Raw genomic sequence first — 12,018 nt, 5'->3', positions numbered from 1 at the left:
GGTCTGTGTCTTCAATATCTACGTGCCTCAAGTTGGGAGATTGCACAATCTTTTGAGGTTGGAGGTAATGGCTAACTGCTTTTCCTTACAGACCACTTGAACATATCGTAAGTCCATGGCCTTGGAGACAAATTCCCTCTTTATGTCACTCAAAGTTTTTGCTGATGTGTTCTCTAATATGTCTGCTCTGTACAGATTCCCTTATAACGTTGACATTAAATCTCCATTTCATTGAAGCGTTGTCTTTCTTGTTCAGAAGGATGTGGCATGTTAGTGGTACGTGGTCTGACTTCTTATATATGGATTGAATGGGAGAGTTATTGTGACAACAATGACTGTTATTTTCTGGGACTTTCTGGTTCTCCTCAGCTATCCCTCAGATTCATGGCATAGACTAATGGGTTCAGCAGGTTTGTAGCCGATCTCATGGACTACCCCCAACACCAGATCCATCCAGTGCACTTTTTTAAAGCACAATGTTTTGGCTCTTGTGAGTTTGAGGACACTGTCGGCCATCCATGATTTGAAGAGAGAAAGGCATATGCTGAAGCCTAGTTTTTGCTTTATTGTTTTTGTTGAGTAGTTCAAGCTGATAGCCTTCAGCAAATGAGTGATTGAATAGGTTATGGTCGCTTGTGAAGTTTAGAATAAGCAGCTGAATAGGGTTGGATATGTGTGTTCCTTTTGAAAGGAAATTACTTTTATTAACTAACTGGCTGAGTTTGGTAGAGAGGAATGCTGTGTATCAGGGTTTAGAATAATCAAAGAATCATGCCCTTTTGAGAGACAATGCAGCAGAATCTTGTCACAATCATGTGGAAAGGTGCACTTATGCCTGTATCAGTATCGTTATCAGTGAAGGCGCTGGGCTGGAAGCTGAACTGTAGTGGTTGAAGAAAGTACCACCACCTGTGAAACTGCGCCTGTAATTGGGAAACCTTTATTTTCTGAATTGCCTTACCTGTGTTCGGAGTCTGAAGAAGGGCCTTTTTTGGTGCTGATGGTTAGAATGAAGGTGGCTTTTTAAGAAGTGGTGTTATGATAGTGTGGTTTAGGTGTGGTAGATAAACAGTTTCTTTGTTGGGGACAAGATGTTTGAGTTAGGTTAAAGGCAGGCCCAAGATGTTTGCATGCTCCTTCGACGTATTCTACAATACATCAAAACTCATATGATTCCTAAGTAATCAGTGCTGTTAAAAAACTGATAGGAAATATCCAGAGGTACCATATAGACATATCAGCAATATCCTTTCCAATGTTGTTCTTTTAGCACTTTTTTGCTTTTAATCAAGTACATGAAGTTAGCTGTTCAAGTGTCCAAGGCTCCATTGCCTACCTCTGAACAGCAACTTAAAAATGTGCTTCTTAAATTCTAGAATCATGAATAGTGCACAGAATTATGTTTTAAGCAGCAGTGCATGCAAGGAAGAGAAAACTAATGTTTTGAAAAAAGGCCTATATGTGATGCACATATAACTTAATTGTGCCTTCTCTTGCTATTGTCTAATAGTAGCTGTCAGTAGAATCAATTGAAACAATAATCTGATAAGACAATTCCTTGAGTAGTTTCTCAAATACCAGTATGTCAAGATTATTTCCCCTAGCAACTCTGTGTTAGCTGAATCTATATTACATATTTTAAGCTAATTATTTATTAACATTTTCTTGACTTTGAAATTAATTTAATTCCGATCTGTGTGCCTAGCGTCAAGGCTGATTAGTGCCAGAGTGCAATTCTGTAAGCAGCAAGCATTTGTATCACTGTCTTAGACCTTGGTAAAGCTTAAATGAATAGAAAAGGGCCTCATGCTATTTCTCGACTATGATGTATGCTTTTAATTCTGAGTTTTTCTTCATTAAAACCAGAGCCTTCAATGTACTTTTCTAATGTCCTTACTTTCCTTCACCTTTGTTTTTGTCCATTGGTTTTCCTTTTCATTCAAAATAGTTTGTGTTTGTGGGGATCTTTTCTCCTGCATCTCCTCAAGCACGGCGAGCCCCTCGTTTTGCTGTTCGAGCAAAGGTACTTATTTGACCTGTCAGCTGGTTCATCTAATAGTGCTTTGCTTGCCTCCTAAATAAGTTTGTTTGATTGTTTTTTAGCATTAACCCTGCCCTCTAAAACCAATGGCAAAATTACGCACAATTTCGAGTCCGATAATTTAATGTAAGCTGTTGCATGGACATTTTATAATCTGGAGTTAAACGCAGTACATACTTTTCGGCATGGATGTGTTTATTCTTCCGTATTCGCTGCACTGTTCCACCAAAATGTTTTTGTGTTTATAACATTTTTGCAATTTTACATGCATTGTCTTCAAAGATAAGTAAATCTTTTAAGGCTTAGATTACAACCTGAATTTGGTTCCAGTTTACAGGGTTTTTACTCACAATTTAGAGTAGGAAGCGAATTAAAGAGGCCAACACTGTCAGTTTAATTTTGACTTGGCATGAAAAGTATCTCCCTGCCCAGTCACCTGCCTTACTGTTAAAGGAAAAGTAAATCGAGCTTAACTTTAGCCTGATTTGTTTGCCTACCGAAAATATATCTGTTCAGATAATGATAGATCACACTCTTCCAAATAATGTAGTCACTAGTGTAGGAAAGTGGCTCTGTATATACTGTTCCCAAATAGGTACAGTGTGTACATAGTCCACAGTCCCCAGAGGTTTGGCAGAGGCTAAAGTTAGATATAACCTTACTCTCTAAAGTGGTAGCTTGGTCGAGCAGTAAGGCAGTATCAGAGGACAGTGTAAAGCATTTGTTATACACAGTCTGCAAATGGTCTCACACACTCAAGAACTGAATTCTAGGCCAATGGTTTGTATGTAAAAATATATGGTTGTTTTATTTAAGAACCAACAATAGGTATCAAAATATACTTTCTCCGAATGAGATGCTTTAAATACTTTGCGATAGGCAATTGACTTTTGAATGCAATAGTTAGTTTGTTGCAATAGGCAACAAAATTTCAAACACAATAATACATTGAGCTCAATGGAAATTTCAAGTTAAATGCAATTGATTACTTTTAGGATTACTTTTCAAACTCCAGGACTGGATCCTAGATTCAGTCCTGGGACAGTTCCTCGAAACAGGTGAATAAATACGATTTAGTTACTGTTGTGATTTTTAAGCAATATTTTGGTATTTTAAAAGTTGACACTTAGAACATTGGTGATTTCATTAGAAAAAGTTTCTCCTATGGGAGGAATTCACTTAGCAGGTAAGTGGGGTTGTTGTTACTTGGTCTAGCGCAGTGTTGGATCCTGGATCCAGCACTAGTGTACCACCTGTAAGCAGTTGAGAGAATGCATTTAGGTTATACTGGCGATTTTTAACGAATATTTGTAAGTTTGCAAAATCAACACTTAAAAGCTTTTTCAGCAAAAACTAGGCAATCTTATCCTATGGAAGGAAATTCGAGTTACAGGCAAAATATGTTCTCGTTCCTAGACTCAGTACTGGGACATCTATCTAAAACAGGTAAGTAATTACGTTTTCACAGTTGGTAAGATTTTTAAAGAATATTTGTAGTTTGCAAAAATCGACACTTAGAAGAAATTTCACAGAAAAAGCAGTCAATGGTTTTCTATGGGAGAAAATTGAGTTAGCGGCAAGTATGCTAGTAATTACTTTTCAGGGTCAGTGCTGGGCACCAAGATCCAGCACTGGGATCTCTCTGAATAGCAGGTGAGTATTTTCGATTTCGTTACTTGGTTGATTTTAGGTGAATATTTTAAAGTTTAGAAACTCCACACTTTCCAAGTGAAACCAGCCAATGTTACCCTATGGAAGAAAAGTGAGTTATCGACTTTTGGGTAAGTACTCGACTGGCAGAGTTAAGGTGCTGGGCATAGACTCGGGGGTCTCCCAGGGTCAGGTAAGTACAGTTGTTACACCCTCAGCGGTACAGGGGCAGTCCGGTGCACAGTGAGGTAGGCACAATGTTATCCTATGGGAGGCAGCGGGCCCGTGGTTGGTGGCTAGCAGGCCACGCGGCTGTGGGAGCTGGGTTCCTGGTCACTTGCTCAGGGCAAATGGGGAAGTAGGTTAGAGTAGAAGTTACACTGCCAGGGCCACTTGGGCGGCTGGGTGCGGGGTGCTTTTGAGCCGTCAGGCGCTCAATGGATTGCAATGGAGAAGCTCAAGAACGAACAAAGGCTGCAAGCTCGGGGACGAAGATTCTTCAAAAGGTAAGTTGGGTAGTTGGAGGAAAGGTAGGTACCCAGGAGTTGGGCACAGTGGGCCGCAGGGCGCTGGGTGCAGGGGTGCCTTTTGGTGTCGGGAAATCTCATCCTCTGTTGATCGCGGTTGGGGGGCTCCTTGGTTCTGAGGCTGCAGGCGTCGTCAGGAGCGTCGAGGTGGGTCCTTGTGTGCCGGATTCGGGGTCACAGTCGCCAGGGGGACCAGTGCTACCAGGCCAGCATAGAGCTACAGTGCATGTGCGCGGGAACGCGCGTGGCGCTTTACTGCGATTACTTTCACTTTCGCGGCCGCGTGGCCGCTTTGATGTTTGATCGGGATCACTTTCGCGGCTGCTTTGATGTTCTCCGTGAGGCTTCAATAGATTGCAGCAGTTAAAACAAGCATTGGCATAGCCAATAGGTCTCGCTTTTGGGACCTTATAAGTGTTTAGTTATGCAACTGTTGCATGGCTAAACACTCATAAGGTCCAAAAGGTGAGACCTTTTGGCAATGCCAATGCTTGTTGCTGAATTGCTAACATGCTTTCACTGAGTGTGCCCTGGACTCCTGTTAATCAGGTACCCAGGGCCTATGTTCTTTACCTAAAACTGCATTGAAACCTAAGCCCATTTGGCCTCTGTGGCCACAGGTCAGCCCCTGTTAAATGGTACCACAGGTACTCAGGGCACTGTGACCAGAGAAGGCCTCCAAGAGCTGCAGCACTTATTGTGCCACCCTTAGATGTCCTGTACCATTACACTCACACACTTCCTTTGCACGCTGCAGGTTTTGGTGCAGAACAAAGTGAAGAGTGTAGATGGCACACTTCTCTGTGTGCCATGCCTACAACCCACTGCCCTGGCATAGACCAGTCACCCCTCTAGCTGGATGCACTATACCCGTGGTGATGCTGGGGGGGGGCATGAGCCCTGTACCCCTACAGTGTTTAAGTCCATTCTTAGACATTGTAAGTGCAGTGCTGCCATTAAGAGTATATGGTGCTGTGAGGTTGTCATTCCGAACTCCACCGCACCATAATGGCTACACTGAAAACTGAGATGTTTGGTATCAAACCTCTCAGCACATTAAACCCACACTGATGCCAGTGTGTGATTTAATGAAAAATGCACACAGAGAGCATCCTAGAGATGCCCCCTGAAAACTAACCTACCACTAGTGTCCAGGCTGAGTGGCTGATTTCAGCTGCCACCACCAGACCTGTTTCTGGACCCCTGGGTCGAGAGCCTGCTGCTCTCTGGGACCTGAAACAATGCACATTCTGGGACGAGGTGCCAAGCCTCCTCCCCCCCAGATGGACAGGTTCCATGAAGGGGAAGCTTCAAAGGCTTGCCACCTTTGTGAGTTTCCCCAGGCCACTTGCTGCTTTCAGCAACTGGTCTCCACTGGTTCTGACCCCCACTTTGGGCGGGAGAACCGGTGGGAAAAACAAGTGAGGAAGAGAGGTGTGCCCACCTCTGCCACTTTCACCCCTCTGGTGGGGGAGGTGAGGTGAAGAACAACTCTCAGTCCCCACCATCTTGCAGATGGGGGGACTCAGCCAACCAGAGACAGGCTCATACCCCCTTCCGCTGGAGGGTTGCATAATAGGGGGTGTACCCACCCCAGGGAAGGGACCCATTCGTCCCAACCTTTTTACCTACCTGTAACGCCCCTAAATCTAGTATTTAGGAGAACCCCTGAACCTTGCTTCCTCAGACAAGAAGAAATTACAAGAAGAAGGACCGAACAGCTGTGCGGTAAGCCAACAAGAGGAAGACACACACTGACTTGGCCCTAGCCCTACCGGTCTGTCTCCACCTCGAACCTGCTCCTGCGAAATCCCGGTGTCCTGCAACCAGCAACCTTGAAAACCCTGGAGGACCTGCCTGCTTTCAACCTCAAAGACTGTGTCTTCCGTGAACACTGGATTTGTTCATCTGCAACCTCCAGTTCTGGCCGAACACCGCGGATCCGCCCCACTCTGCACCCGCCGTCCATGTCCCGAGCTCGAGTGGGCCAACACCATGAGGAGGTCCCCATCGCGATCCTAACCCGAGATCTGGCGACCCTGACCTTCCTCAAGCCTCCAGCTGACTCCTGCAGCCTAAATCTGGAAAGTCCCCCCAACCGCGACCAGGAGCTGGTATGAAGATCCGACCCTAAAAGGCACCCCTGCACCCACTGCCTTGGGTGGCCAAAACGATAGTGCCTAACCAACCCCTAACCTCCCAACTTACCTCTCGAGTGGTGGTTGCACCTAGAAGACCTTCGTCCCAAAGCCTGCAGTGCCTTTGCAAACCAGAGGTTCCCCATTGCAAACAGGGTGCCCGACGTTGAAACAGCACCCTGCACCCGGCCGACATAGTGCCGCTGAGGGTACACCTTTAGTGCTACTTTGTTTTCCCATTTGCCCTGAGCTAAAGTCCAGGAGCTTTGCTCCCACAACCAAGTGGCCTGCTTGTCAGCAGCCGTCAACCAGAGGCCCCCTATCCCCCATTGGATAACATTGGGCCCCAGCACCCGGCCGTCCTAGTGCCACTGATGGTATAACAAGAGTGCATCCTTGACCCTGGGGGACCCCTGAGTCTACCCCTAGAACCTCAGCTCCCACTACCAAATACTTACCTCAAAACCGATGACACTATTTTCCTCCATAGGATAACATTGACTGTTTTTCTTGAAAAGTTGTTGTGTGGAGTTTGAAAACCTAAAGAAAATCTTTAAAATTATACTATTTAAAAAAAACGATGTTACTTACCTGTTTAGAAGGAAATGTCCCAGAGTAGTTTCCAGGTATACTACTCTGAGTAAGAAAAGTAATCTAAAAAGTAACTTACCTATTATTTTACTGAAAGGCTCATTCAAGTCTATGTACTGTATTTACAAACTTATTGCATTTCTCTGCAACCATACTGTAAGTCAAAACAAAGTGCATATACAATGACAATTCAAACCGTTAACAAACTGCATTACTACTGTAAAGTATTTATTGCTTACCTGTGCCAGTCTTGCTTGGTTCTAGAATATAAAATAACTAAAAGAATATTTTTATACAAAAACAATTGGTCTGAAGTTGTCTTTGAGTGTGTGAATTCATTTGCTGACTGAGTGTGTACAACAAATGCTTAACACTGTCCTCTGATGCTGCCTTACTGCTCGACCACCCTACCACAAATAGAAAGTGAGATACTATCTAACTTTACCTCTGCCTACATTTGGGGTTCCACTGGACTCTGTGCACACTATACCTCACTTTAGTATAGTATATACAGAGCCAGCTTCCTACAGGTTCTCAACAGCTTTTTTGAGGTGACAAAACCAAAGCTTTTCCTCTAACTTGGCCAGCCTATGTTTCGCAACTTAATTATTTTTCATGTTGCGTCCTCAGGGTCTTAACATTATTTAATCAAGGTTAAAAAAGTGAGATAGACAAAAGTTTTCTGTAAGAGATGGGAGGTTTTTAGATAATGTTATTTTTAAAAAAATTGGAGTTGTCTCACTGATAAACTAAGTTTATTTGAATCATATGCTGTAAACTCTTTTTGTACATTTGATAGTGGCTTATGAACCGTGATCCAAGGTGGTTTTAAGTCACAGGACAAGATGTTTCCCAACTGGCAGAGTCTGATTGTCAGAACCCACCTCTTTGCACCCCTGCTGAATTCACCCTTACCTACACAGGGTTGAACCTTTTACTTTAGATCAAATTCAGCGGCTCTTGACTTAAGCTAAATCTTGTTCACTTGCAGACTTATGCCCTCCAGGGAACTCAACTAGACTCGACTTTGATTGCTCCTACCATTTTTTCACTCTTCAGTTTATCCTTAGACTCTGCGAATATGTAGTCAGAAAGGCTGCTCAGGTCTCTCCAATATTAAACCAATCCAATGCAGACCCAAACAGCTTATCCAACTATCGCCCCATCTCACTTCTCCCACTACTGGGAAACCTTTTCAAAAGCCTGGTCAACAATCAGCTTATTACATTTTTGCAGGACTGTAAAATTCTTGATTCTTCCCAATCTGGATTCAGAGCTGGTCACAGCATCGAAACCGCGTTGGTGGCAGTTACAGACACCACCCGCCTATCTTTAGATGCTGGCCCTCCTGCCATGCTCCTGCTGTTGGATTTGTCAGCAGCCTTTGACACTGTTTCTTGCGAAATACCGTTGTGCAGGTTGCATGAGATTGGCATCTGTGGCAGTGCCCCATTGTGTCTTGCTGACTTCCTCTACAGCCGGGCACAGATGATCATGCTGGGCTCATTTAAGTCCCATACCATGCCCTTCATCAAAGGAGTGCCTCAGGGCTAATCTCTGAGCCTAACGTTATTTAAAATTTACGTAGCCCCTCTTGTACAGATTGTTAAATCCTTTAGCTTTGATGTTTAATCATATGCGGATGATACCCAGCTTATCTCGTTCGGACAGTATTTTCATGGTGTTATCACCCCTTCATTGATTATATGAGAAGGATTGCTGACTGGATGACAGCAAATTGTCTCCAACTGAATAGCGATAAAATGGAGATATTGCTGTTTGGCAAAACCCAGAATCTCTTGTCATTTGACTGGTAACCCTCTGAACTCAGTGCTGCTCCCTCTCCCTGGCAAGCTGTGAAAAATCTGGGCGTTAAACTAGATCAGGTTCTATCTATGAAAGACCATATCTGTGGGGCTTGCTTTGCAACCATGCACCTAATGAGGAAAGTATTTCCTTGATTACCATCCTCTGCGAGGAGAACTCTGGTCCAGGCCCTAGTCATACATCGCTTGACTATGGCAACGCGTTGCATATGGCTGCAAATGACACCTTGCTGTCCGAACTTCAGGTGGTGGAAAACACTGCTGCACGCCTTGTTTGTAACCTTCCGGCAGGTTCTCCCTTAGTCCTATTCTGAGAACTCTACATTGGCTTCCTGTCAGGAAATGCACTGTGTAGGTCGAGCCTAGCGCAGCACGCATGGGTTGCTCTAGGAGATGACCTTTAGAAATCGGTCCGCTCTTTTCAAGCACTCGTGCTTGTGTTGGCATCCACCTTGCGGGAGTGAGCAGCGGCGCACATGGGCCATCTGTTTGCAATTAGCATGGCCGCACACGTGTTCGCTCCCCTCCCCGTCTCACCCTCGCCCTCCCTTGTTTATTATTTATTTCCTCTTACTTGCCTTCCAGCTTGTTCCTCTGCCTACTGCTGTTTTATTTTCACTTTTAGCCGATCTTAGGTCGGCATTCTTTAAACTCTGCCTTTTCATAGCTAGGTGGGCAACTTTCCTATGCATGCTGCCATACAAACACATTATTGCCTGGCTGTTCGTTTGTCGATTTAACACTTTCCGAAATGAGTGTTTTTTTCTGTTTTGTTGCTGTTAAGCACTGTTGTGCTTTGGTTGATTTAGCTGTGAACTCGCTCGGTTCGCTTCAAAGTGCAGTCTGCCAGTTGGCTCCATGAATTGATTGTCGCTTCACTCTCCGAGCCTGCCTTCATTTGCCTTTGTTCAGTGACTCCTATAAAAAGAATGTTCCCTCCTGAATGGCTTGAACATGTCGGCTGCAGGAAGCTGCGGCCTCCGTGACGTTTGGTTTTCATTGCCGACTCTGGGCTGTCATCACACCTTAGGAGTCCGTCTTGTGAATCCCACATTCAGCCTTGTGACCCTGTGTGTTTGCTTCCCCGCAGCTCTGAATCTGGTGTGCTACTTTTTCCACAGTACATTTTGACTTTGTGAGTTTAAATTCTGCTCAATATATGCGTTTTGTTTAGAGAATTATGTAAACTTTCTTTCCTCCTGGTAAGCCTCTTCGTTATTCGCACTTCTTAACACCCGAACGCTTCTTGGGATTCCTGTTCAGACTATTGCTGCTACTTCTTTTTGATGTATTAAGTCATGCTTAAACTCCCCACTCCAAACATCTTAATAGTCATTGTGAGTCTCAGTTTTTAGGTGTGGCTAGAGTAAGCTGTGGTGGTTTGCTAATAGGTCGTGCAAAACACTTATAAGGTCCCAAAGGCGAGACATATTGGCTATGCCAATGCTTGTTTTAAGATCTGCTGCCTCACCCAAAAGTCTTTGATGGGCAGAGCCCCCACTTACTTGAAGGATAAATTGCATCATTACTGTCCTGCTAGAACTCTTGGATCTAGCGATAAAGTGCTAATGACCATTCCCCGCACCCACTCTTCCAAATTATGCTGAAGATCTTTCTCCTTCACCGTCCTCTCTTCTTGGAATCAACTTGCGTATCATCTCCCAAACTGTCCAGATTTTGCCAAAGTTTCAAAAAATCTCTTGAAGACCTGGTTGTTTTAGTTTGTTGCTATTTTCCTGTGCTGATTAAATGCAAAGGTATACCTGTGGATTTGAGTCGTTGTGCTGTATTGAGTGAAAATATTATAACAATGCCAATGGCAGCAACATTTTTGGTGAATAGATTCAGTGACAAAAGAGCATGTACACATAAATTTAGGAGTAAAAACATTAATCTTTATTGCAAAAAAAATAAAGTGATGGCACGTTTGAACGGGCCTATATGGTAATTTGGCAGTGCGAGACAAGGCAGTGTGTGGGTCCTTTTGTTGGCTGCTTGTGGCCTGTTTTAGGCTTTGGTGGGCCAGTCTTTACTGTTGATTGCTTTGATGTTACCAGAAACGTTGCCTGCAGCAAGCACACTTCCCTGTAGTCTCCCATAGCTTTGAAAACACCTATTCAGCGTGTCTTTACAAGTTTAAAACTGCCCTGATTTGCAAATGTGAAACACTTTAGGTCTCGCCTAAGACAGCGCATGCTATGTCTGTTGGAAGACATATGGTTAAATTACAATGGGTCTAGATCCCACACGTTCCTTACTATTGAATGACTTAACAAGTACATTATTTTGCTTGCTTCTTATTTTGTAACTTTAATTAGCTTTCTCCTCTTCTTCTGCGTTTCCTTACCCTGGAGTATGTTGTTATTCCTTGTGTGTTTTCACTGCTCATTTTGTAGGTGCTAGTTTTTCTATTTCTTTTATTTTTACTACAAATCTTAAAAAAAAAAAAAAAAAAAAGAAAAGGTATTCAGAAAGGCATGTAAATGCAATACAGTAAGAGACATGCGACGGACATCCAACTTTGCAAAGTACCACTGCAAAGTACCAAGCGATGCAACAAAAGTATAGGTCAAAATAGACTTGCAGTAGAAGTCCGGTCCTCCCTCCGTGGGGTGTTGGCTCCAGAGTCCGGGGGAAGCGTGCTCAAAAAGGTGGAACCTGAGTCTGGGTGGTGTAAAACCGGATTAAGCCTTTTTTGAGAAATAGTAAATTGTGGCTGCCAGATGCATGCAAATTTGGGCTCAGTGTGTGCTATCCTATATGATAAAAGTTCCATAGCCATGACATGCCCAAGGCGTAAGAACCATAGGGCAATTGGCGGTGCCATGGGTTTCTTCCAATGCAGGTCAAGTAACTATTTAGCTGCACACAGCATCTGGGCCGAACTCCAAGGATGAAAGTGTTATTTGAATTCGGGAGAGGGAAGCCTATGGTACTCTTAATGCGACTCAGGACTTCTTTCCAGTATAGGGTTAGTGGGGGGCAAGACCACCAAATATAAAAGAAGTCACCGATTCGCAACGCCAACAGTCGGGGGAATAAGTGGGGAAGCTTCTCTGAAGGCATTTGTAAGTGTAATACCACCTAGTCATTAGTTTATAGGTAGTGTCATACTGGGCTATGCCCCTGTATATCCTAGGAATATCACACCAGAGTTGCTCCCATTGTTTTGGTGAGATGCCCTCTGTGGAATCTGCATGCCACTGTACTTGATAACTGTCTGGGTGAACAGGGGTGGGGTGTTG

The 12,018-nt window shown here is 44.0% G+C and overlaps 1 protein-coding gene across 8 annotated transcripts in view; it reads left to right on the top strand.

The window, feature by feature from the left end:
- The window catches only part of MAP4K3 (mitogen-activated protein kinase kinase kinase kinase 3), a 1,115,786-nt gene that overhangs the window by 353,366 nt on the left and 750,402 nt on the right, over positions 1–12,018 (top strand). For 5 of the 8 annotated variants that reach the window (XM_085612072.1, XM_085612070.1, XM_085612069.1 and 2 more), the window contains exon 13: positions 1,949–2,023. The exons of the other annotated variants lie outside the window; for them this stretch is intronic. In XM_085612072.1, coding sequence (XP_085468198.1) covers positions 1,949–2,023 — 75 coding nt within the window. The remainder of the gene's footprint in view (positions 1–1,948; positions 2,024–12,018) is intronic. 8 annotated transcript variants of the gene reach the window in all.

Source organism: Triturus cristatus, chromosome 6 (genome assembly GCF_964204655.1).
Source record: "Triturus cristatus chromosome 6, aTriCri1.1, whole genome shotgun sequence".
Classification (NCBI taxonomy): domain Eukaryota; kingdom Metazoa; phylum Chordata; class Amphibia; order Caudata; family Salamandridae; genus Triturus; species Triturus cristatus.
Note: the sequence above shows the minus strand (reverse complement) of the source record. Positions and strands in the feature narration are given on the sequence as shown.